General features: G+C 39.8%; 3 protein-coding genes and 1 pseudogene across 3 annotated transcripts; 2 read left to right on the forward strand and 2 right to left on the reverse strand.

Annotated features, from left to right (window-relative positions):
* Positions 1-2,982: 2,982 nt before the first annotated feature.
* Positions 2,983-9,535, forward strand: LOC132547329 (glutathione S-transferase omega-1-like). Its single transcript, XM_060211096.1, has 5 exons — positions 2,983-3,070; positions 6,136-6,241; positions 6,667-6,886; positions 8,638-8,761; positions 8,929-9,535. Exons 1-5 carry the CDS (start codon positions 3,043-3,045, stop codon positions 9,174-9,176), a joined length of 726 nt encoding a protein of 241 aa, XP_060067079.1. The 5' UTR covers positions 2,983-3,042; the 3' UTR covers positions 9,177-9,535.
* A 349-nt stretch (positions 9,536-9,884) lies between these two features.
* Positions 9,885-12,137, reverse strand: LOC132547308 (uncharacterized). The gene is made up of 2 exons (XM_060211076.1): positions 11,810-12,137; positions 9,885-10,297 (listed from the first exon to the last, which is right to left on the reverse strand). The coding sequence occupies exons 1-2, from the start codon at positions 12,135-12,137 to the stop codon at positions 9,885-9,887; spliced, it is 741 nt and encodes a 246-aa protein (XP_060067059.1).
* Positions 12,138-19,094: 6,957 nt separating this feature from the next.
* On the forward strand, positions 19,095-22,221 carry LOC132547309 (uncharacterized). The gene is made up of 4 exons (XM_060211077.1): positions 19,095-19,274; positions 20,640-20,900; positions 21,530-21,775; positions 21,958-22,221. Exons 1-4 carry the CDS (start codon positions 19,095-19,097, stop codon positions 22,219-22,221), a joined length of 951 nt encoding a protein of 316 aa, XP_060067060.1.
* A 958-nt stretch (positions 22,222-23,179) lies between these two features.
* On the reverse strand, positions 23,180-24,033 carry LOC132547333 (uncharacterized; annotated as a pseudogene).
* Between the last annotated feature and the right edge of the window lie 2,747 nt (positions 24,034-26,780).

Below are 26,780 nucleotides of genomic sequence, written 5' to 3' on the forward strand. Positions count from 1 at the left end.
AGAGGACCTGAAACCAGAGACCTAACTGAAACCAGAGGACCTAAGACACTGAAACCAGAGGACCTAAGATACTGAAACCAGAGGACCTAAGACACTGAAACCAGAGGACCTAAGATACTGAAACCAGAGGACCTAAGACACTGAAACCAGAGGACCCTGAAACCAGAGGACCTAAGACACTGAAACCAGAGGACCTAAGATACTGAAACCAGAGGACCTAAGACACTGAAACCAGAGGACCTAAGATACTGAAACCAGAGGACCTAAGATACTGAAACCCTAAGAGAGGACTGAAACCAGAGGAGACACTGAAACCAGAGGACCTAAGATACTGAAACCAGAGGACCTAAGACACCTGAAGACACAGAAACCAGAGGACCTAAGACACTGAAACCAGACGACCTAAGACACTGAAACCAGAGGGCTTAAGATACTGAAACCAGAGGACCTAAGATACTGAAACCAGAGGACCTAAGACACTGAAACCAGAGGAACTGAAACCAGAGGACCTAAGACCTACCAGAGGACCTAAGACACTGAAACCAGAGGACCTAAGACACTGAAACCAGAGGACCTAAGATACTGAAACCAGAGGACCTAAGATACTGAAACCAGAGGACCTAAGACACTGAAACCAGAGGACCTAAGATACTGAAACCAGAAGAACTAAGATACTGAAACCAGAGGACCTAAGATACTGAAACCAGAGGACCTAAGACACTGAAACCAGAGGACCTAAGACAATGAAACTATAGGGCGTAAGATACTGAAACCAGAGGAGCTAAGACACTGAAACCAGAGGACCTAAAACCAGAGGACCTACTGAAACCAGAGGACCTAACTGACTAGACTGAAACCAGAGGACCTAAGACACTGAAACCATAGGACCTAAGATACTGAAACCAGAGGACCTAAGACACTGAAACCAGAGGACCTATAATACTGAAACCAGAGGACCTAAGATGCTGAAACCAGAGGACCTAAGACACTGAAACCAGAGGACCTAAGATACTGAAACCAGAAGAACTAAGATACTGAAACCAGAGGACCTAAGATACTGAAACCAGAAGAACTAAGATACTGAAACCAGAGGACCGAAGATACTGAAACCAGAGGAGCTAAGACACTGAAACCAGAGGACCTAAGATACTGAAACCAAAAACCAGATACTGACACCAGAGGACCTAAGACACTGAAACCAGAGGACCTAAGATACTGAAACCAGATGAACCTAAGATACTGAAACCAGAGGACCTAAGATACTGAAACCAGAGGACCTAAGACACTGAAACTAGAGGACCTAAGACAATGAAACCAGATGACCTAAGATAAGACACTGAAACCAGAGGACCTAAGATACTGAAACCAGAAGAACTAAGATACTGAAACCAGAGGACCGAAGATACTGACACCAGAGGACCTAAGACAATGAAACCATAGGGCGTAAGACACTGAAACCAGAGGAGCTAAGACAATGAAACCAGAAGAACTAAGATACTGAAACCAGAGGACACAGAAACCAGAGGACCTAAGACACTGAAACCAAAGGACCTAAGACAATGAAACCATAGGGCGTAAGATACTGAAACCAGAGGACCTAAGATACTGAAACCAGAGGACCTAAGATACTGAAACCAGAGGACCTAAGACACTGAAACCAGAGGACCTAAGATACTGAAACCAGAGGACCTAAGAAACTGAAACCAGAGGACCTAAGACACTGAAACCAGATGACCTAAGATACTGAAACCAGAGGACCTACGATACTGAAACCAGAGGATCTACGATACTGACACCAGAGGACCTAAGAAACTGAAACCAGCGGACGTAAGACACTGAAACCAGATGACCTAAGATACTGAAACCAGAGGACCTAAGATACTGAAACCAGAGGACCTAAGAAACTGAAACCAGAGGACCTAAGACACTGAAACCAGCGGACGTAAGACACTGAAACCAGATGACCTAAGATACTGAAACCAGAGGACCTACGATACTGAAACCAGAGGACCTAAGATACTGAAACCAGAGGACCTAAGATACTGAAACCAGAGGACCAAAGACACTGAAACCGAAGGACCTTAGACAGTGAAACCAGAGGACCTAAGACACTGAAACCAGAGGACCTAAGATACTGAAACCAGGGGACCTAAGATACTGAAACCAGAGGACCGAAGATACTGATACCAGACGACCTAAGACACTGAAACCAGACGACCTAACACACTGACACCAAAGGGCCTAAACCACAGAAACCAGAGGATCTAAGATATACACGGGCCCTTCATATCTGATATTCTTTTACAAACAACTCATTCAAACGTGTATTTTGATAAACTTAAGATAAAAAACAAAATTGACAATAGTTCATGTTGCAATTTTTCACATGCAAAGTGTGAGTACACGTCACCAAACAAACAAAAACACCCGACTGGAAGCGTTGAAATTGCTTATGGCCGATATGAACACTTTTTGCACTGCTGTATTCAATTCTAAAATATCATTGAAATATGTTATTCACTTGTGACTTTTGTACAATGTCTGACTGACAGGTATTTACACTTGTAAGTCGAGCCCAGGTTCACAAATTGGGATGGCTGGATAAGAGATTCCAGTTTTTGTTTTCAAGTATGTGTATGTATGAGATAGTGGGGTAGAGGGTGTATGTTTGTACTTCAGTTGAAATGTCATTATCTTTAAACAATGAGCTTATGAAACAAATTGTCGCAAAGAACATAGGAAGTAAAACTGATATAAATTCACTCTTTCTGAAAACTGCATTTTGTAACAGCATGCAGTAAAGAACCGGTACAATTACTACATACATAAACGTCACAGCTGACGAACCATTATTGTGAACGTCCTATTAAATAACCCCTGTATGTGATACACATATGTAATGTATGCGTGCACTGTTTACAGGTAGTATATAATCACACAGCGAAGTGAGTCGGGGTTGCTTTGTGTTACGAGTGCAGGCGAAACGTTACAGAAGCAGAATTGTGAGCGCTCCCTCTGTCTGATCATCAATATATCACCACCATGTCGACTCTGAAATCCTACGCTAAAGGTAACTCTTACAGACCACTTTAAACTGATAAAAATTTACAGGTTTTTATTTCAATTACATTTTCTTAAATCTCGAAACAGCATTTCATAACAAATTTCAATATGTATATGTGTTTGAATGATAGTTGATATGATGCTATTTTAATATATATATATACAAAACATTACTGTTAGTAGATGTACAAGCAAGTTTATACCGGATTTGTAGCTTTATCAGCTGTCGATTTAAACACACCACAGCTATTGTACATACTCAGTGTTTTTGTTTACTTGGCTCATAGCTATCATTACGTGAACCATGCCCTACATAACGCAGTCACTGGGTAAAAAACTAATCAATGTACAGATTCCGAAATAAAGATTTTCCCCACTGTCTGGTAACAGCATTATTGTCGAAAACGTAATACACTTCTATTCAGACCAGGATAGTTCAACATTCACTCAGATTATAACTGATTCCCAGGCCCCTGTGAAACAAACCAGGGTAGCTAAATATTCACCTAGAATATAACTAATCCCCAGGCCCCTGTTGTACAAACCAGGGTAGCTCAACATTCACTCAGATTAAAACTAATCCCCAGGCCCCTGTGATATAAAACAGGGTAGCTCAACATTCACTCAGATTAAAACTAATCCCCAGGCCCCTGTGATACAAAACAGGGTAGCTAAATATTCACCTAGATTATAACTGATTCCCAGGCCCCTGTGAAACAAACCAGGGTAGCTAAATATTCACCTAGAATATAACTAGTTCCCTGGCCCCTGTTGTACAAACCAGGGTAGCTCAACATTCACTCAGATTAAAACTAATCCCCAGGCCCCTGTGATATAAAACAGGGTAGCTCAACATTCACTCAGATTAAAACTAATCCCCAGGCCCCTGTGATACAAAACAGGGTAGCTAAATATTCACCTAGATTATAACTGATTTCCAGGCCCCTGTGAAACAAACCAGGGTAGCTAAATATTCACCTAGAATATAACTAGTTCCCTGGCCCCTGTTGTACAAACCAGGGTAGCTCAACATTCACTCAGATTAAAACTAATCCCCAGGCCCATGTGATACAAAACAGGGTAGCTAAATATTCATCTAGATTATAACTGATTCCCAGGCCCCTTTGAAACAAACCAGGGTAGCTAAATATTCACCTAGAATATAACTAGTTCCCTGGCCCCTGTTGTACAAACCAGGGTAGCTCAACATTCACTCAGATTAAAACTAATCCCCAGGCCCATGTGATACAAAACAGGGTAGCTAAATATTCACCTAGATTATAACTGATTCCCAGGCCCCTGTGAAACAACCCAGGGTAGCTAAATATTCACCTAGATTATAACTGATTCCCAGGCCCCTGTGATACAAACCAGGGTAGCTCAATATTCACCTAGATTATAACTAATTCCCTGGCCCCTGTGATACAAACCAGGGTAGCTCAATATACTGTCACTAATCCCAGGTCCCTGTAATACAACCCCGGATATGTCAATGTCCACATATACTGTCACTAATCCCAGGTCCCTGTAATACAACCCCGGATATGTCAATGTCCACATATACTGTCACTAATCCCAGGTCCCTGTAATACAACCCCGGATATGTCAATGTCCACATATACTGTCACTAATCCCAGGTCCCTGTAATACAACCCCGGATATGTCAATGTCCACATATACTGTCACTAATCCCCAGGTCCCTGTAATACAACCCCGGATATGTCAATGTCCACATATACTGTCACAAACCCCAGGTCCCTGTAATACAACCCCGGATATGTCAATGTCCACATATATTGTCACTAATCCCCAGGTCCCTGTAATACCACCCCGGATATGTCAATGTCCACATATACTGTCACTAATCCCAGGTCCCTGTAATACAACCCCGGATATGTCAATGTCCACATATACTGTCACTAATCCCAGGTCCCTGTAATACAACCCCGGATATGTCAATGTCCACATATACTGTCACTAATCCCCAGGTCCCTGTAATACAACCCCGGATATGTCAATGTCCACATATACTGTCACTAATCCCCAGGTCCCTGTAATACAACCCCGGATATGTCAATGTCCACATATACTGTCACTAATCCCAGGTCCCTGTAATACAACCCCGGATATGTCAATGTCCACATATATTGTCACTAATCTCCAGGTCCCTGTAATACAGTCCCGGATATGTCAATGTCCACATATATTGTCACTAATCCCCAGGTCCCTGTAATACAGTCCCGGATATGTCAATACTCAAAACTCACACTTCTATTATTATGTTTACGCAACTTACATGTAGTTTCTATTATAATTTGCAAAGTAAAGATACCAGAACGGTCTACTTTCACAATAGTGGTGTTGGATATCCGATATCTTTATCATATAAACTGAAGTGTGAAATATCTCAGTGAATTGAAATGGGACGATCATCCTGTTTAGATGAAAAAACGCACGAACGTCAAATTTAATGGTGTACATCTATATTTTGTAAACTGCATATAGTTAAACCTAAACATTGCACTGGGTTCGACATTTCGGCGTAGATTCATCATTGTACAACTTTTATCATTACGTTGTCGGTTCCCACTGTTTTTTAACTTTGTTTTTTTTTTAAATTATTATTTTGACTTAGAAATATAAAATTCAAATGATTTAATGGATATCAGTTAAATATTCTTCCGTTTTGTTCCATTACAAACGTAAAGTTTTCAGTTCTGATTTTTCTAGTAAATCATGAAATATACAGTTGATTTAAGAATATATATGGAACAGAAGAATACCCTACAACTAAATTTTAAGACGTAGTTTTTCCTTTGATAAAGCATGCTTTTATAGAAAAAAACTTACAGACTTATTTTTAGGATAGTCATATTTAATAGACAGGCTTGGTTTCGATGTTTGAGGGTGCCTTCGGAAATGAAGGACAAAAGGCATTACTGTGTTGTTAATTTAGTCCTGCCATTCGTTATAATATCGTGGGCGCAAATGTTTGTCAGGTATATAGTTAAAACTAACAGAAGGTAATGTGACAGCGTTTTTATGTCAATAAATCCCATTCTGTTTGTATAGGTACCGAGATGCCGGCTTTGACGCCCGGAAAACTACGGCTATACAGCATGAGATTCTGTCCTTTTGCTCAACGAACAAGACTTGTACTGGCACACAAAAACATTGAGTAAGTAACATATCTGTTATAAAACCTTTCCTCAAATTTATAAGTCAACTACATCAATATTCATTTATGTCTACCTGTTCTCTTGTCGTTGTTGTTTTTGTTGCTGCTGCTGCTGTCGTAGTAGTAGTAGTTGTTGTTGTTGTTGTAGTTGTCGTCGTCGTTGTTGTTGTCGTCGTTGTTGTCGTCGTTGTTGTCGTCGTCGTCGTTGTTGTCGTCGTCGTTGTTGTTGTTGTCGTCGTCGTCGTCGTTGTTGTTGTTGTTGTCACCGTCCTGACTGTTGTTGTCAAGCCCGTTGAATAAGTAAAAATAAATATATCGGACAGAAAACATGACATTTTGGTAGGTCCATGTTCAGCATCAAATTAATGTTGTATTGCTTCATCCATTATCTTTATGTACAAAAATTGTTTGTTGGTTGCTTCTAGATTTGAAACGGTAAACGTTGACCTGAAGGAGAAACCTGAATGGTTCCTTGAGAGAAATCCGCTAGGATTGGTACCCGTTCTGGAGCAGGACGATAAAATTATATACGAATCTGCTGTCACGTGTGATTACCTTGACGATGTTTACCCAGAAAACAAACTGACCCCGTCTGACCCCTACAGCAAAGCTCGAGACAGGATCCTCATGGAAATGTTCAGCAAGGTAATTTTGATGTATGTCAAGTAAATCGGTACGATGCTCTGCTGAATATCTCGTCTACTATGTCTGCATTAAAATACTCTGCGCGATATTATCTTAATTTATGACTTACAATGAATTATGTTATAAAAGGCATTATTCACTGTACCGTAATACGAAATATAGAAGTTACTTAGCATCACTGACGAGTCCTAGAAGGACGAAACAGCTGTATGATGTAGCATCACTTACGAGTCCTAGAAGGACGGAACAGTTGTATGATCTAGAATCACTGACGAGTCCTAGAAGGAGGACGAAACAGCTGTATGATGTAGCATCACTGACGAGTCCTAGAAGGACGAAACAACTGTATGATCTAGAATCACTGACGAGTCCAAGAAGGACGAAACAGCTGTATGATCTAGCATCACTGACGAGTTCTAGAAGGAGGACGAAACAGCTGTATGATGTAGCATCACTGACGAGTCCTAGAAGGACGAAACAACTGTATGATCTAGAATCACTGACGAGTCCAAGAAGGACGAAACAGCTGTATGATCTAGCATCACTGACGAGTCCTAGAAGGAGGACGAAACAGCTGTATGATCTAGCATTACTGATGAGTCCTTGAAGGAGGACGAAACAGCTGTATGATCTAGCATCACTTGCGAGTCCTAGAAGGAGGACGAAACAGCTGTATGATCTAGAATCACTGACGAGTCCTAGATGGACAAAACAGCTGTATGATCTACAGTAATAGGCATTACTTTCAATAGACACTGCCTTTTGTTCGTCTATTAAACAGAGAAATGAATTGCAGGTATTTGTTTATTTCACTAGCAAGTGTTATTGTCGGGTCAAATTTTTGTATGTTATTCATTATAAACGGATAATTGAAGTTTGAAGTCAAATGTTTTCATCACGTTTAACACAGGATTTGCCAACCCATCGCAACATATTGAAAGATATAAAAAAAAGTTTGTTATCACTTTTAATCACGTTTATATGTATCATATAGGAATATGTGAGTAAAAATGGTTACGTTCTTAAACAATGATCAACACGGTAATATAACGTATTTTACTACTGTCATTCTCGTTCCATATTGTATGGTGGAAATTCAAGTGTAATTAATAGGAAAATATCAACCTGTCGTTATGTTACATGCATTAACCTCACATCATGATAAATTTGATCAAAATCAACAATAAATCAGCCATGAAACAGGTAATCAATAATAAGTTATCTTTTCAGTATTGATCTACATTTTGGTCAGTTAAGTCACTCTTTGCTTACGATGCATAAAATAACAAAATGTCCATCTGTACACATATACATGTCCTTACATGGTCACTCTCTCTACTCCATTCTCATTAAATTGTAAACTGATTACCGTCATATAAACAAGGGTTTGATTTTCTGGTGGAGTTGATATTTTACACTTCCCCAGCCGTTATATATTGAGTATATGGTAAGTTGTAACATGTATATGGTAGTAATTGATTTAAACTGTAGGATCAATAGCATTTTCGTGACAATTTTTTTTCTCAAGTTCCATAACTATAAGTAATTGATTTAAATGACATTTTATCATTATTTTGAACTGGCCTTGTTTTCCTGATTGGATGGTTTTGCAATGAAATGGTGCCCATGATACCTTTACATTATTAAATGGTGTCTATTTTAGAGCGATGATCAATAACTGTACATGTGTTTGTGTTGTATATCATATCAATGATGCTCTGCTATAACAACGATATAACATTATACACCAGCTGGTGACACACTACTACGGGACGTTTAGGAGCAAAGGCAAAGACCCCGAAGCTTTGGAGAGTATGTGGAAAAATATGTTACCGTTTGAAAAAGCCATCGCAGAAAGGGGTACCTATTTTGGAGGTAAGTTTTTTCCCTTCCCCTTTTGTCAGAACTTTATTTCAATATATCGACATATCATAATATTCAAACGTATTGCTGCTAGAAAGTTTATTCATCTTGAATGTAATCGTTATCATTTATAAGTCATTTTTATTACATTTAAAGACAACCTTTGTTCTGGTTTTCAGGCGACAAGCCGTCGATGTTGGACTTCTTTGTGTGGCCGTGGTTCGAACGAATGGCCGTCATGGTAGCAATGATGTCCGAGGTGAACCCTTTCCCTGCTGAAAAATTCCCCAAACTTACAGCATGGGTAGAAGTGATGAAAACACTACCCGCTGTCAAGGAAACCATGTTCGACACCACTACACATTTAATTTTCCTACAAAGCAATGCAGCAGGGAAGCCCAACTACGACATTGGTCTGACAATGTGATGTGTGATACCGAACAAGCTTGTGTCCTATCACACATGGAATGTGCATTGAATAATAATTGGCAATTAAACTATCAAAAGATACAAACGTTAAACGCAAAAATGAAAAGTCAATCGAGTTAACACAATGAGGTAATATGAACTTTATTTATTTACAATAATTGCGAGTCAAGCTGTAATCGCCCCTCAACAAACAAGTTATTCCAAATTGTATTAATCACTCTTGTTAGCCTGAATGTAAGCGCGCGAAGGGGCTTGCTGTTAGGATACAGTAGTATTCTGGTTAACCCAACGTGGTCGGGCAGGTATTACAGATGATTGCTATTTTAAATGACACTGTTATAACTACAATAAATTATTGTTAATGTTTATAATTACGAGCCTGTTATTGTTATACATTCTTCAGATAAAGTCAATACCAACTCCATTGTTTGTTTGATCCAGACTGTGCGGTCTTTCTCATTACCGTACCAAAGCTTGAGGAAATCCATGTGGTAATACAGAGTTCTACGTTTGTTTGATACCAGGACGGTATCGTTTTGAAATGATAGCAAATAAGAAACATTTTCCTCGTTTCCCGGTCTGCTAAGAATCGCCTTCAAGATGTGACGGGAAATTGCTGATTTATTCAATTTCATTTACAAAAGGCAAGATGTCATAATAGAATCTGTAACAACCTACAATTCACTTTTGTCTGTTGATAAAACCATCAAATTTTCCAACCTGAAAACGTAGCTTTTCCGTGTTGACTATCACTGACCACGCCTCCATGATACATCCCACTTACTCTTATGAGCACGTGATCTCCCTCGACCAATGGAAGTACAACAATCGCAGTAGACTGATGTATGTCGGTGATGTCCTCGGAGTCGGTATCAGAACTTCCCATTACTTCACCATTTACTACAAGAGACGTTACGATAACAGTATGGATTCTAGACAAAAGTTTCCATGTAATAACATATGTCCCGGATACCGGTACCGTGTAGATTCCTTCACGTGGATTGTAGCCATTTCCTTGGTCAAGTGTTTCTTCGTCATATACAATTATCTCTCCTGAAGACAGGGTCTTGGAAGCCGACATTTTTGTGTGGAAAGCAACAACTTCTGACGGGGCAACGCCTGAACAACGAAAACTTATTGGCTAAGAGAGAATCAACTACAATCTACGTTTAGTGTTTACATCTGTTAGGTGTTCTATACAGCATATATACCACATAGATACCACATATATACCACATACATACCACATAGATACCACATAGATACCACATACATACCACATAGATACCACATATATACCACATACATACCACATACATACCACAAAGATACCACATACATACCACATACATACAACATAGACACCACATAGATACCAAATACATACCACATACATACCACAAAGATACCACATACATACCACATACATACAACATAGACACCACATAGATACCAAATACATACCACATACATACCACATATATACCACATACATACCACATACATACCACATACATACCACATACATACCACATAGATACCACATAGATACCACATACATACCACATAGATACCGCATACATACCACATACATACCACATACATACCACATAGATACCACATACATACCACATAGATACCACATACATACCACATACATACCACATAGATACCACATACATACCACATACATACCACATAGATACCACATACATACCACATACATACCACATAGAAACCACATACATACCACATAGATACCACATACATACCAAATACATACTACATACATACCACATACATACCAAATACATACCACATACATACCACATACATACTACATACATACCACATACATACCAAATACATACCACATACATACCACATACATACCACATAGATACAACATACCAATAAAATATCACCTATAACGGAATAGTGACGTTAAAATCTGACTTAACACCATTACACATATCAAAATAATAGCACGCTGCCTTAAATGACATTGTCCTTATTGTCCACAAAACGCTATTCTCAGTAACGACTAGGTGAAAAATAATTTCTATACTATGTACAGAACTTTGTCTCATTGTAATGAAATATAGGTTATATGTCTAAATCAGTAGCAGCAAGTGAGAGAGAGAAAAGAAAAGAAAAAGAAAAAAGAAACGGCTTGCGAAAAATGGGTTTTAGCTTTAACACAATTCTTCACATTTTATATCATGGCCATTAGTGGTATACACACTGACACGGGTAAGTCTTATACTCCGTCTGAATAAGGAGAGACGCCATTGAGCGAAGATTGCCCTTAACGAACAGAACATTTTTGAAATATAATTACAAGGACTCCAGCTATACTCGGTATTAAGAGTTTACATACGTTTGTTTCTCCTCAGAGTAGGGTCGCTGGGTCTCCTACTTTTAACAGAGAGATCTACCATTTTTTTTGTTCATCATGTCCGAAATTGGTTCCAGTGACTTCTTCAGTTGTATCGCCTTCCTTTATGTTTATTCGTTTGCCATTTTCTTGTAGTCCGATAATTGGTGTCTTTCCATTATCTACGTTGGTTTTTATTCCTGTATCATCGACACCAGATAGATAGCCATTTAAAATGTTTCTTCCTTGTTCACCTATTTCTTTTTCCTCTCGCTGCTGTAACCATTCTGAGTTTTCATTTGCAGTGCCCTGATTGTTTTCAAGTTCACGTATTCTAGCATCTATGTATTGTTTCATATGTGACATTTGCGTGTTTTTCTTCTCCAATTCCGTGTCAAGCCTTGCCTCAAGCTCGCTTATTCTAGCATCCTTTGCCATCAGTAGGTTCTCCAACCTGGTGACTTTCTGGTCTAAAGAGGTCACGAATTCAGTCCAATGTTTTGAGGCATCATTAGCACACACTGCTGATCCATGCAGTATATAAGATATGATACACAATTTAATGACAAGACGACCAGCCATTTCTATCGTGTCCGTTTCAACCCTACTTTGTAAGATATTGTTTGAAGGCCTTTACGATCTAAGTGTCGTGGAATTCAGGGTAGTTACGATGGAAGGGTTATAGCTCCTTACTTGGTGTAACAGGACGATACATCGGCCGGGATTACTTATGTACGTGACGGGGGCATGAGAGACAGATATAAGGAGATAATACACACATACACGTACCCTTAAACAACCGTATAATTTTAACTCATTATCAACGGAGCGAAAGAAATGCAGATTCGAAAACGTGCGATCTCTTGGAAAGAAATATAATAAATAAATAGATAAAATAAAAAGGATAATGAAATAAGGTGTCCTGAAACGACACATGTCTTCTGTTTCAGCAACACTTACCATAGGCGAGTACATGTATAGGGAAGCCAAACTAAAATTTTGTTTTGAGGAACAAAAGCACGTGTCTTCTCTATATTTGTTGCTTTGTAGTAGGTCCGGTGAGAAAGAATGAAAATTAAGAAATTTAACAGTTCTGAAAGAAAACTTATGGAATAATAAGCTCTTTTTACCTTTGACCTTGAGGTCAAGGTCGAAATGATCTAATGACAAAGCACTGCACTTCGGTATTTTGATGATAAAGGTGCACAGCAACTTTCATTGAGATGTCTTAAACACTTTAAAGAAATTACTGGAAAATCGTATGTATTTGACCCTTGAGTTTGCGGTCAAGGTAGTGCATTTCATATCGGTTCTAGATTATGCAATTATACAGCTGGTTTCGTCACGATATCTAATGGGTTGAGAAGATAGGACACAGACAAGTTATAGTGATTGGACGTCTAGTCGAGTATACACGAGTCTATTGACATTCAATAACCGGCTTGTATCATGGTCCAACAATCAACCGCCAAGAACCAATCACATTTGTCCTGTGTTCCTGAGTACATTTCCCGTCAAAAGCAATCATTGTATGGGTTCAGATTGTGTTATTAAAATTATTATTATATCATTATTACATTCTTAACGGCCCGTCAACACATAAAAGGTAATTAGGGCCATAAAACGGTAAAACACAAAGCGATCCAAAAGGAAATAACATTAAACAAACCAAAAGGTAAAAGACAAACGTTAAAAATCTTACGGGTATGTTAAAGGGACTAAATGGTTAGATTTGGGTTTTTTTTCTCTGTGCATTTGATTTCGGGCAAGAGTTGTAAACAGTTGAAATTAGACTATTTACAAAATTATAGCACTTTTAATGAAAAGCTGGCAAAGATCACCAGCTTCAATCTATCCTAGGCAACGTTCGATGTTGTGTCTGCCGCCATTCGATGTTTTGATCGGGAAAAGCCGAGTACATCACGTGACCTTCCGTAACCTCGTTTTAACCAGCTGAAAATGGAGTCCGAGGTAGATGTAAACATTTGTCATGTGGAGTCAGAATGTATGTTTACTTTTAAAGTGTACGACTTGTATAACCTCTAGGACCATCCATTACTCTTTATTATTGTTTTACTGATAACAGAAATAAATAAAAATGCAGAATATGCTCATATTATATACAAGCTAGGTGCAACATGGAACCCCTACACTGTGTTTGTGGTGATTATGGACTATGGCTATAGGAACTAGGAACTTTGTATATGTAATAAAGGAACCAATTAAAGAATCTGTATTTCGTTTGGACTCATTCGACATCACAGTAAAAAACTCATGGCTGAAAACCCGGGAAAAAGAACCATGAAAATGATGGAAAAGGCACGCCAGGCATTTGAGGACACAGTCGGCAAGTATAAACATAGACTGTCAAATTTACACAGAAATTTAGATTGTCTTATAACTGATATTGAGTATGAAAATATGAACTTGGATGAATTAAAATCCTTGGCATCAGACATTACCCAATCATATGAATCCTATGAACAAGTTTCAACCAAATTCAGTAAATATTTGGAAGAAAGTAGAACGGAACAAGGTCAGGAAGAATTATTATCTCATATGACGGCTGTGGAAACATTAAAATCCCATTGTGACACGGTTTTGGACCAAATTCAATCATTTATTGACAGAATAAACCCAGTTCAAACTGTATCTGACAGTGTGGTCGATACACAGGGGTTTGTAGTTGAGTAAAAATCCCGGCATAGTGTAAGTGAACATAAAAACGGCGTTTCGGATATTAAGTCGAAAACAAGTAAAACCTCAGTGCGTTCTAGCATAACTAACATCTCCAGGGTCAGTTCAGTATATATGAAACAACGAGCGAAATTGGAAGCGGCCAAAGTGAGGCTAAAATTTGCTGAGAAAGAGGCCGAATTGCAAAAATCCCTTCAGCTGTTAAAATCACAAAGAGAACTGGACGAGGCAGCAGCCCAGCTTAAGGCTATGGATGACGTTATTGACACTGGTAGCCCTATCAGACATTGTTCACAAGCACCGTCGGATGATGAGGAGTTACACAGGAAGTCTAGGACAGTTGAATTTGTGCAAAGTCAAGCCGAAAATTTGAACACCGGTTATGAAACATCCGAACCCTATTCACATAAAGTGCCGTTAAACGTTGAGGCTCGAGAATTCACCCCAGGTCAGTGTGTAAATGGACTGAATGATTTGACCAAATTTATGCTAAAGAATGACTTGCTTATGGGTAGACTCACTCAGTTTACTGATAAACCCGAGGAGTATCGTGTCTGGAAAATGTCATTCCTAAATGCTGTAAAGGAACTTGATATAAGCCCTCAAGAACAATTAGACTTATTATCGTAATGGTTGGGGCTAGAATCTCGAAAACAGGCTGTAAGTCTACGTGCTGCAAACATACACGAACCATCCCAAGCCTTGTGTAAAATCTGGACTAGGCTCAGTGAGAAGTACGGCGCGCCCGAGCATATTGAGTTATCTTTGAGGGAAAGGCTAAAGAAATTCCAGAAATTAACGAACCGAGATGGTCAGAAATTATTTGATCTTTCGAACATATTGGCGGAAATTCAGGCAGTAAAGGAAAGCAGCGTTCAGCTCGATGATGGCGTACTACGATTCGTCCAGCGGTATAAACCCGATTGTTTGCAAGTTACCCGTGTTCATACAGAACAAATGGACTGACTATGCGTGCAGATATAAAACCGAGCACAATGTTACATATCCGAAATTCAGTGTTTTCGAGAGGTTCATACAGGAAGTGAGCTCGCGAATGAACAACCCGAGTTTCAATTACACCGATGGTACTGCGGTACCTAGCGTCAGCAAAGAACAACGTCGTACTGCGTCAACCGGAAGTAGGAATGCATACGTCTTTTCAAAGAAAACGGAAGTCAATAATGTGCCTACAGCATTTTTGTGCCCACTTCATGACAGTGCGAGAGAAGTGAAGCATTTGTTAACAGATTGCTACCATTTGGCCAAGGACTGTATAGAAAAAGTAATCTGTGCTGTGTGTTAAGGTTCATCGCATTGCACCATGTTTCATGATGACAAATATCAGCCCCGTCAGTCTCACGGCGAGGAAAGGACAAGTATCAGGGGAGACAATCGTAAGATAAATTCCAAGTGTATCCAGTTGTGCGATGAAACCGGTCCCTTCGTGGGGAAATCGTGTGCAAAAACGGTGTTAGTAAATATCTACAAGGACGGACAACCTAATAATGGTTTGCGTGCTTATGCCATTACAGATGAGCAGAGCAATCGGACATTGGCCAAAAGTGAGTTCTTCGATTATTTTGGAGATCATTCTACGGAAACCAGATACGTACTTTCATCATGTGCCGGTGAAATTCAGGTAACCGGGAGGCAAGGCAGCGGATACGTAATGAAATCATTGGACAAGGAATGCTCATTAAAATTACCGTTGATTACAGAATGCAATCATATTCCGAATGTGAAACAGGAAATACCTACACCGGAAGTTGCACGACACTATAGTCACATGCAGGACATTGCTCATTTTATCCCAGAGTATGAAACCGATACGTCCATATTGCTACTCGTTGGCAGAGATCTCATTTCGGCGCATCATGTGTTGGACCAGCGAACTGGACATGAACGTGAACCATATGCACAGAAATTAAAATTCGGTTGGGTAGTTGTAGGTGAATCGTGCCTAGGTCTCGTTCACAAACCTGCGGTCATAACTGTGAGCAAAACGGTCGTTTTACCGGATGGCAGACCTACTCTCATGGATCCGTGTCCGAATTACTTCAAGGCTCAGTTTGAAAAATCCGATGATAAGTTGCCAATTGGAACGGTCATATTTCAGAGAACAAAATTCGATGATATTCCTGGTTACTCGCAACAGGATAAGGAATTCATGCGTGTCATGGAAGAGGAGTTTATTTAGGACGAGTACGGTAATTGGAGTGCATCGTTACCGCTAAAAAAGAACGACCTACTTTGTCAAACAATATGGATCAGGCAAGGCATCGCGCAGAAAATCTACGGAAGTCGTTACTGAAAAATCCTACTAAGCGCGAACAGTTTTGTGCGTTTATGCAAAAATTTTTTGACAAGGAGCATGCAGAGGTAGCTCCCGAGTTACAAGACGGCGAGGAAGCATGGTATCTACCGATATTCGGGGTTTATCATTCCCAAAAACCCAACAAAATCCGAGTCGTGTTCGATTCGGCTGCAAAGTTTAATGGACATTCGCATAACGACATTCTCATGACAGGTCCGGATCTCATAAACAATTTGGTTGGTGTGTTAATGAAATTTAAGAAGGAACGAATTGCGATTATGGCCGATGTTGAACAGATGTTCTTCAACTTCTATGTACACAAGCGTGACAGAAACTTTCTACGTTTCATATGGTTTCAAGATAATGATCCCACACAACCGCTAAGGGAATTTCGTATGTGCGTGCATGTGTTTGGCAACTCGTCTTCTCTGTGTATCGCCACACTTGGATTAAGGAAATCTGCTTGAGATCATATCGATTCTTCCGCGTGCGACGAGGTGTGTTGTTTCGTCAAAGAGAGCTTCTACGTTGACGATGGATTGACCTCTGTATCTGACGAAGGTCACGCAGTGCAGTTGTTGAGAGACACTCAAGCTCGATTACAGCAAAACGGAAACATTCACTTGCACAAGTTCTCTTCGAACAGTGTTGATGTCTTAAGGCAGTCTCCAATAGAGTATACCAGCGAAATTTGCGATATGGACTTCGATGATATTGTTCATAGGAGTCTCGGACTACGTTGGAAAGTCGGTTGTGATACGTTCACGTTTAGTGTTTCTGATGAGGCGAAACCGTTCACCAAACGAGGCGTACTTTCTACAATACATAGTGTATTCGACCCCCTCGGCTTTGTGGCACCAGTTATTCTCGGAGGCAGACTATTAATGCGAAATGTGTTATCGTCAAAGGATCTCGACTGGGATGACCCTTTACCTCCGGACTTGAACTCTGATTGGAAGAAATGGAGGTCTTCGCTTAAAGATCTGGAACAGTTAGAAATTTCGAGATGTTACTCCAATTCGTCATTGAAAAAGGCAATTCGTCGTATTCTCAGACGCGGCAAAGGATGCTATAGGTGCAGTAGCATACATGAAAATTTATGACGTACAGGAAAATGCTTCTGTTGGATACGTTCTTGGCAAATCGAAGGTAGCGCCTTCCCACGGACATACCATTCCAAGACTAGAACTGTGCGCGGCTGTTCTAGCTACTGAACTCGGTCTATTCATATCCGAACACGTCGATGTTGTGTTTGACGCCACCTACTACTATACCGACAGTCAGGTAGTACTAGGGTATATATTTAACGACACGCGCCGTTTCTTCGTGTATGTTGCTAATCGGATTGACAAGATTCTGAAGTTATCTTCCAAACAGCAGTGGAGTTTTCGTGTCTAGTGAATGTAACCCTGCCGATAGTGCGACGAGGCCAATGCGTGCGAAAGACGTTGGAAAGCCAGTGTGGTTGAACGGACCCGTTGACATCATGAGTGATTTGCAAAGTTCGTATACAGACCAAGTATTTCCGTTGATCGGTAACGACGACAGTGAAATAACGTTCGTCAAGGAAACAAATGTCATGAAAACTCACGTTCGGAAGGACGTCGCTCTCGATTCTGACCGTTTCGCGAGATTTTCGTCATGGACTAGGTTGGTTAGTGCAATAACCTTACTGAAACAAGTCGCGCATCGTCATCACAACGGAACAGACAATCCAGACGTGTTGCGTTTTGTTAACGATTCAAAGAACCTCATACTGAAGGTTGTTCAACAAGAGTTTTATTCGATGGAAATCGACTGTTTACAGAAAGGACTGCCGTTAAACAGAAACAATTCTTTGTTGAAATTGTCGCCGTTTCTAGTCGACGAGGGGCTCCTGAGGATTGGTGGTAGGATTCAGAATAGTGACATTGACTTACCTGGAAAGGATCCGATCATTGTCCCAGCAAAACATCACGTGGCTACTCTAATCGTGAGACATCACGAGAAATCGGAACACCAAGGCCGACATATTACGGAGGGTAAAATACGTTCTTCTGGTTATTGGCTAGTGGGAGGAAAGCGATTAATTTCCTCTATTTTACATCACTGGGTCGTGTGCAGGAAACTCCGAGGAAATTTTGTGGAACTAAAATGTGTACTTTACCGAAGGCTCGTTTGACACTATGTCCGCCTTTCACTTACATTGAATTGGATGCGTTTGGGCCATGGAATGTGCGCGCGAGAAAAACTAGGGGAGGACAAGCTAACGCAAAACGTTGGGCTATAATATTCTGTTGCATGGTATCGAGAGGGATACATATTGAGGTCGTAGAGGAGATGAGCACATCTTCCTTCATTAACGCACTGCGGAGATTCATCGCGCTCAGAGGACGGTAAAGCACATTAGGTCGGACAAAGGATCTAACTTCGTAGGAGCCGTTAAGGAACTTAACTTGAATGTTATTGACGTCGAGGACAAAGCCGTGAAAGACTTTCTTTGAGAGGAAAGCATCACATGGACTTTTAATCCTCCATATGCCTCCCATATGGCCGGATCTTGGGAACGGCTTATTGGTACCGTTAGAAGGATTCTGGACAGCATGTTGCGTAATACTGACACTTTACATCTCACGCATGAAGTGCTTACGACTTTTCTAGCCGAAGCGTGTGCTATAGTGAACCAGCGACCACTGGTACCCGTATCTGACGACCCTGAAAACCCAGTGGTATTGTCGCCAAGTACACTTATTAAACAAAAGACTGACGTTCCAAATGTAGATCTAACCTTGGTAGACTTCTCAGTGAAAGACATGTTTCGATCCTAATGGCGATGTGTTCAGGTATTGGCCCAGAAATTTTGGAACGCGTGGAGAAGAGACTATCTACAATCGCTACAAACGCGACAAAAGTGGAATCACGAACGTTCAAACTTGAAACAAGGTGACATTGTTTTGCTGAAGGATCATGACTCTCATCGTAATAACTGGCCAATGGGAATTGTTGAATGTGTTTTCCCTAGTCACGAAGGTCTTGTTCGTAAAGTCAGAGTTAAGACAATTCGTAATGGACGATCGGTTTCGTATATCCGTCCTATTACTCAGTTAGTATTATTGATGGCAGAGTGAATTATTGTGTTGAACATTGACAGCGATAAGTGAATTTTGTTGCTTAGAGACTTTAGTTGATTGTTATTCAGATAAGTTGTGATATTACATATTTTCATCGGGTTATAAATAATATGAATGTTTACAGGGTTTAAATGTAGTAGTGATTTAGCAATCAGGCGAGGAATGTAGTGAAACGCTAGTTTTATATTGTCTGTCCGCTCTAGTGTCAGGTCAGGGTTCAGAGTTCATTCTTTGTACGTCGTGGAAAAATGCATCATAGGATATGTTTACGTGAAAGTCCAAAGGAAACAGACGTGCAAATTTGGCAAGGCTTATGTGACCCATGAGGTTGGGGCGCAAGCTAGGTGCAACATGGAACCCCTACACTGTGTTTGGGGTGATTATGGACTATGGCTATAGGAACTAGGAACTTTGTATATGTAATAAAGGAACCAATTAAAGGTATTTAGAATCTGTATTTCGTTTGAACTCATTCGACATCAAATCTCGGACTTATTATTGTTAGATAGTCTTATCAGTCCTGTTTCGACACAAGACGTGAAAACGAAAGATAAAAAAAAATAGATTTAATACCAGATTATAGAGCTCGTGTTTCTGCTCATAAAGCTAAGCAACACGCAAATTGAAAATATTAAGACAATTCTCGTTCTAAGTTTTACACAAAAATTGATAGATCTAGCGTGTTTCTTTGACAACTATCATTATATATTTTCCGCTTTGTCATAGCAGTACAGTAAGGACCATTTCAATCGTTTTATCACAAAATTATTATTATTATTTGCTAAAATCACTGGGTATGTCTTTGTTTGCAATTGCCATTTCTAGCCTTATAATATTGATAATCCAATATTTTTTATCATTGATGTATTATTTCATAGGACAGAACTAAAAAAAAATAATTATATGTCAGATGTAGGTTTTGAGTTGTCAGTCATGTTCACTAACATGGTTTTTGTATTTCAGTCAACATCAACAGCATCATCACATTCATCATCCTTAAGTCAACATGATAGGGACAGTCCAACCTATGGAAGAGGTAGAGGTGGCAAGAGAAGAGGAAGAGGTGGCCATAGCAGAGGATGTGGAGTCCGAGAGACTCGGGGAAGAGGTCAAGAGACATCAGCAAGTAGACCTCGAGGCAGAGGGCGAGGAAGGGGAAGGACTAGAGGGACACGAGCAGACAGTGCTGTTGATGCCCTTCAACAAAGGAGGCAGACGTTAAGGGTTTGTATGGATTTTACATTAGGAGTACAATTCCTTTTTCAAACCAATTACAATATATATAAACAGCAATGCAGGTTTTATGCCCCTAACATGAAGTTGCAACCTGGGCAAGTGCTGACACTTGCCATTTATTGCGTCTTCATTGGAAGAATGTATGGAATTAAAATGTGTATACATATGTAGTATGAAAAGATGTAGGTCAAGTTATCTGGTATGCTTTGTTTCTGTAATTCTTTTTTTCTCGAGTTTTCATTTTTCTACAATATCTTCATTTTCTGAAAGCTTGATATTGGGACAGGGCACTACTGAAATATGAAATGTGACATTTTTGATGAGATACAGGACTAGTTAATGTATTGTTTATAGTTGACCTATGTTTTATTGTTGTATTTGGCACTTGCAGAAAAAAATTCAGGAAACTCAATAAATGCTCATTTTCTCTGCACTGGATAGGGGCATAGCATGGAAAGTTGATATGTAGTTGTATATTGTTTATATAAGTGTAGCAAATAACCACGTGTCACACCAACCTATACTGTATCTGATGTACAATGGGTATTACTGTATTTATTGGACATAGTTTAATAGTAATTTGCTAATAATACATTTGATTTTATATATATATATAGAACAGAGTTAATGAAATGGAGGCTGCAGATGCCATGTCACTACTTTTGCGGGTAGTTGAACGCTTCTCGTCAATGGTCTTTGATCTTGTGGAAGATGCTGGAGCAGCTGGAAGTGGAGGATATCACCCACCACCCGGAGCAAATTCACCTCCTTGGTGCTCCTTTGGAAACTGCCGGGAAATGCCAACAGCGCCTGAACGCTTGTGTTGCAGGAAGGATCCAGCAAACTGCATAACCAATCTGCCGGTAAGACCTAGTTTTATGTGATATAAATTCATCCCTTTATACTTCTTTCCAATAATTAGATTAATCCTTTGGTTTGGTTTGCGTTTTACCTTTTTCAATGCAATTTGACTTCTTTGATCAGTTGATGACCTAAATAAATCTTAACATGCAGTATGCCTGGTCAAGTTACATTTTCTCCTCAGGACTTTCAAGTGTTGGTGTTGGATGAAGCGGTTTTGGCACTAGCAAGATTATACCGCCAGGATACGTTTGCCTTGCCAGAAGAGGAAGACTGGAACAAGGCAAATCGACATGCTGCATACAGACAATACATTTTTTGGCAGCTTGGTCGCCTAGGAACAGGTGATCGCCGCGTTATACCAAGTTGTGCCGTTTGGAAGATCCGAGAAAGGTATCCGGACCAATTTGGACAATACACTGGTTTTAAGGCTTCACGCTTGGCATAGTTCTGGGCGTTTCGTTTTAAAAATAATGTTGTGATTGTTTTGACATAACATACTTTGTGTGTACACAATGACAACAAATAAATCTTTTCATTTTATTGGATCGTTTTGTTTTATTTACTGTATTTATATACAGTGTAACCTGTCTAAACCGGCCCCTGTGTAATCCGGATCACTTTCTATTTCGGCCTTATTGTTTGGTACTGGCATTTCAAAATCTTAGCAATAGTTACCTCTATAAACCGGACACCTGTATAAACCGACCAAACGTTTGTTCCTGATAGCATTTGGTTTAGAAAGGTTATAATGTATATATAAATTTTAAAAACTCTTTGCAAACTAATTTCATCAGTACATTTGTGGAATAATGATGATTATTGGTATGGATAACACATGAAGTACAATTTTGGTTTACAAATGCATTTCTTTACACAGACAACATTGAGAGAGAGTCCAATTGGACATGCACATAAACAAAATATCTATGAAGTGTTCATCCACAAGACACACAAGCTAAGTACAATACTATAACCTTTTCATTATCTGGACACAAAAGTAATTGTGAAGATCAGTTACTAGACTGCAATGGGGTGTGCTGATATCAATGGGTTAGGCTGATGACCATGGATTGTTGACATTACTGGGTTAGGCTGATGATCATGAAGTGTTGACATCAATGAGTTAGGCTGATGACCATGGAGTGTTGACATCAATGAGTTATGCTGATGACCATGGAGTGTTGACATCAACTGGTTAGCGAGTGTTGACGTCATCTTTATGTTTATTGAAGATAATTTTACTGTTGGACATCGTAAATGAATATTATAAGGACCAGTATCTTATAACACTAAGGTTGAGGTAATATTAGGAATAAACATATGTACCATTACACAAAGACATCAATGTATGGACACATCAGGCTAGAAAATCAGGAGACAAAGTCTTGTATTTTTTTTTCCGTTCATTTTAAACGGGACCTTTTCTTTTCTACCAGCTGGGTGGTGGGGGAACATCAGCAAGAACCGCCGATATCCTTCTGGGATCTTTTGGGTCCAGGGGTTTTGGTTTTGACATTCCAGTTCGATCTGCAATTCTCTTCTGGACAATCAGATTGATGAGCCCCTGGATATGTGGGTACGTCTTTCCCACTTTGTATGGTACAACTGACCAACGGGCACGTTTTTTGTTGTATATCCTGTGGTACCTGTAAGAAATGCCAAAAATGAAAAAACATATTTTCCTACTGAAAATCAATGTTAATTTCAATCACTCAAGCAAACAAATTTCAGTAAAAATTTGCCAATCATATCGTAAAAATTACAGTGGTCATCTGGTAGCATGCAAAGGAAGCATTGTAAGATTTCTTGGTTTGATTGTTATGAATAATTTTAAAATATTTACCGGATGGAACCATCTTGGTTCTTCTGGATTTCTCTGTCAAGATGGGCATTGTAATCCAATGCTGCCAGGAAATTTCTTGCCCGATATACTGGAGGTGTATACGCAAATCTCTTACTGGCATACATAAGAATCAGTTGATGGAAATTTTCCAGTTCGGCTGTACTTCTGGAAAGAATATAAAGATAAAGTAACAACACTAAATGTAAATCCATCCACATGTATGAAATAAATATTTTTGACAGATGAACAATAGAGCATTTGTTATAATGTATCTCTCAATCACAGAGATTTCACCTAAAAGGTAGCTCTCATAGATCATGTCACCAATCATACGCAAAATACTGACAGTAATAATAATCATAACGATACAAACCTGAAATTCAGGTAATATGGTATCTTGTTCAGAAATGGTTTGTACAGGACCAATTTCCGCAAGGTCACATGTGCATCAGTCCCTTTCTCCAAGTACCTTTGGTCACCTTCACCTGTAGTTAGAGGACCATGTGCACAATCTGTCACCCCTGAGTCTGTGTAGGGCACTGTCCAAGAATGCTCATCCACTACGTGATGAAGTATTCCACACCAGCTTCCCTGTTATAACAGACTTCATTATTATACTCGGCGTCAATGAAAACGCAACACCTTTAAATTACTGTCAAAATTTACCAGTTATAGTTTTGAATACAATATTTAATAAAATACCTAAAAGTTGATTATGTCCATAACAAAATTCACTCAATGCAATCAGCACTACATCATGGGAATACTTTGATTTCGGTGACTAATGTCCATACCCCCAAAATCAAAATTACCACGTTCAATATCTAATGTGGCCACCATTTGCAGCGACACAAGCGCGGCATCTTCGAGGCATAGACCGAATAAGGCGTTGAATTTTGATTTGAGGAATGTTCCCCCACTCTTCCTGAAGAGCGATTTCAAGCTGCCGACGCGTCTGGGGCTGTTGTGGTCGCTCTCTCACAGCCCTACCCAATTGGTCCCAAAGATGCTCGATCGGACTAAGATCCGGGGAAAACGCGGGCCACGGAAGGGTTGCGATGTTCTGATGTTGACGGTAGTCTGTAGTGATACGAGCGGTATATGGTCGTGCATTGTCCTGTTGTAATAACGCTACGTTTGGGTGTCCAGCAAAGAATGGAACAACAGCAGGAGTTAAGACCTCGTTGATGTAGCGCTGTGCTGTTAGATTGCCGTCAATAATTACTAGAGGGGTACGGTATGCAAAAGAGATACCTCCCCACACCATCACACTGCCGCCGCCCCACCTATCCGTTTCCGTTACACAGCAGTCCAAAAACTTTTCACCTCGACGTCGCCACACTCGAATTCTATCGTCATTTCCTCTGAGGCGGAATCTCGATTCGTCGGTGAACAGGACGCCAGCCCACCGACGTTGGGTCCATCCTCGGCGCTGTCTTGTCCAATTTAGATGATTTTGACGGCGAATTTGAGTCAATTCGTTTCCTCTAAATGGACGGCGCGACGCCAATCCGGTTGTGCGAAGGCGACGGCGCACAGTAATAGCTGACAAACGTCTGCCATGACTTCCTATCGTCTGTCTAGCCGTTCTTGTCGCGGTTTGAAAACGATCTCGCAGGTGACTTAGTCGAATGTAACGGTCCTGGTTTGGCGTCGTCACTCTGTCGCCCCGGACGAGGTCGATCTCTCACGGATCCGGTTTGTCGCACTCGTTCTGCCAGTCGATTGATTGTGGAAGCAGAACAACCCATTCTCCTGGCAACTTCCATCTGAGAAAGCCCTCCTGCCAGCATACCCCGAGCTTCGTGTCTTTCATTGTCTGTCAGTCGAGGCATTTGTAGCAAATAATGATGACAATTTAAAAGATTGATGACGGAAAAAGTCTGTAACTACAGTGTTCACTAGTAGTGACTGAGCAAGGATATAACGCACTTTAGAGCGCCGACGTGCAAACTCATACTTTTACGACAATGCCCTGTGGTACGACAAGGAGTTGATATTACTCGACCATTATTTCGTTAGTTTTGTAGTGCATTGTGTTGTGGCTAAATACAGCAGAATAAGAATCTAATCCTTGTTGTGAAGAATATGTTATGTCCAAAATTTTAGTGTTGCGTTTTCATTGGCGCCGAGTATATTACACTATATAATAATGCAACAGTATGTTTTATTTGAAATAAACACATCCTGATAGGATAAAGAATTTTTTATACAACTAAGCAGACCAATACTTCACCTCTTTACATTTTGATACACCATAACATACTAATATGTATATCAGGTATCCCTATTCTCCCAATGACAGTAGCTATATAATAATTGACATATGAAAATATCTGGACGCCGTGTTCTATTTCACTGATAATAACTGCTTTTGATTCTTGAAAAAGACGCTCTAGAGTGTCATCCCAGCAAAATGAAGTTCCAGGTTTGAGCAGTTGTCTGAATGCTTGCATCCTTTCAGTCATGCTGAATGCATATGACACTTGATTTACAAGGCCGAACCAAGATATCATATCAGTTATGTTCTTAGGTGAAGGGAAGTCCAGAATTGCTTCAAGATAACGGCTGCATGGTCGCACACTGTCACGAGTAATTTCAAAGCCAGCAAACAGAACAGTATCTTTTGCAAACACAAATTTGTCTGGATTCAGAATGATATCATTTTTTCCACAGGTTTCTAGCCAATTGCACGATTGAAAGAAACTTTGCTTGATACTGTCCGACCAAGGAAGAGCATCATCTATACACTTTGTTTTGATCAGAAATGACAGACAGTTCTGGAGGCGACGTTTAAATGTGGATTGGCTAAAGATTTTGCAGCTTCAGCTTCATACGTACCTCCATCATAGGTAAGTAGGCCGATACTATTTTCAGATAACTTTATTATCCAAAATGATGGAGGTCTGAAACATACAAAAAGTAACATTGTAAATAAAATCAACTATCTGTTGGTAAGACATAAGTAATAGACTAACAAATAAATACATAATCCTCTAATATATGTATATCATATAATACATGTAGAGTATGTATTCACATAACTCAACCTTATTAGAAAGACACAAACACAAAGAACAATTTCAGGGGCTAGACTTGTTGTGTCTGACAATTTAAAAATTGTGTGAAAATGACATACATTCCCTCATAATCTAAGCCTA

The sequence above is a fragment of the Ylistrum balloti genome, unplaced genomic scaffold, assembly GCF_031769215.1.
Source record: "Ylistrum balloti isolate Yb309-2 unplaced genomic scaffold, AGI_CSIRO_Ybal_v1 Utg369946, whole genome shotgun sequence".
NCBI classification, from domain to species: Eukaryota; Metazoa; Mollusca; class Bivalvia; order Pectinida; family Pectinidae; genus Ylistrum; species Ylistrum balloti.

Coding starts and splice junctions, on each gene's coding strand:
- LOC132547309 (XM_060211077.1), top strand. CDS start 19,095: ATGGCCGGATCTTGGGAACGGCTTATTGGTACCGTTAGAAGGATTCTG. Junction 19,275..20,639: donor ACGACCCTGAAAACCCAGTG/GTATTGTCGCCA, acceptor TTTGTATTTCAG/TCAACATCAACAGCATCATC. Junction 21,776..21,957: donor ACTGCATAACCAATCTGCCG/GTAAGACCTAGT, acceptor TTTTCTCCTCAG/GACTTTCAAGTGTTGGTGTT.
- LOC132547329 (XM_060211096.1), top strand. CDS start 3,043: ATGTCGACTCTGAAATCCTACGCTAAAG. Junction 6,242..6,666: donor CTGGCACACAAAAACATTGA/GTAAGTAACATA, acceptor GGTTGCTTCTAG/ATTTGAAACGGTAAACGTTG. Junction 6,887..8,637: donor TCATGGAAATGTTCAGCAAG/GTAATTTTGATG, acceptor ATTATACACCAG/CTGGTGACACACTACTACGG.
- LOC132547308 (XM_060211076.1), bottom strand. CDS start 12,137: ATGGCTGGTCGTCTTGTCATTAAATTGTGTATCATATCTTATATACTG. Junction 10,298..11,809: donor GCGAGAGGAAAAAGAAATAG/GTGAACAAGGAA, acceptor TTCGTTGTTCAG/GCGTTGCCCCGTCAGAAGTT.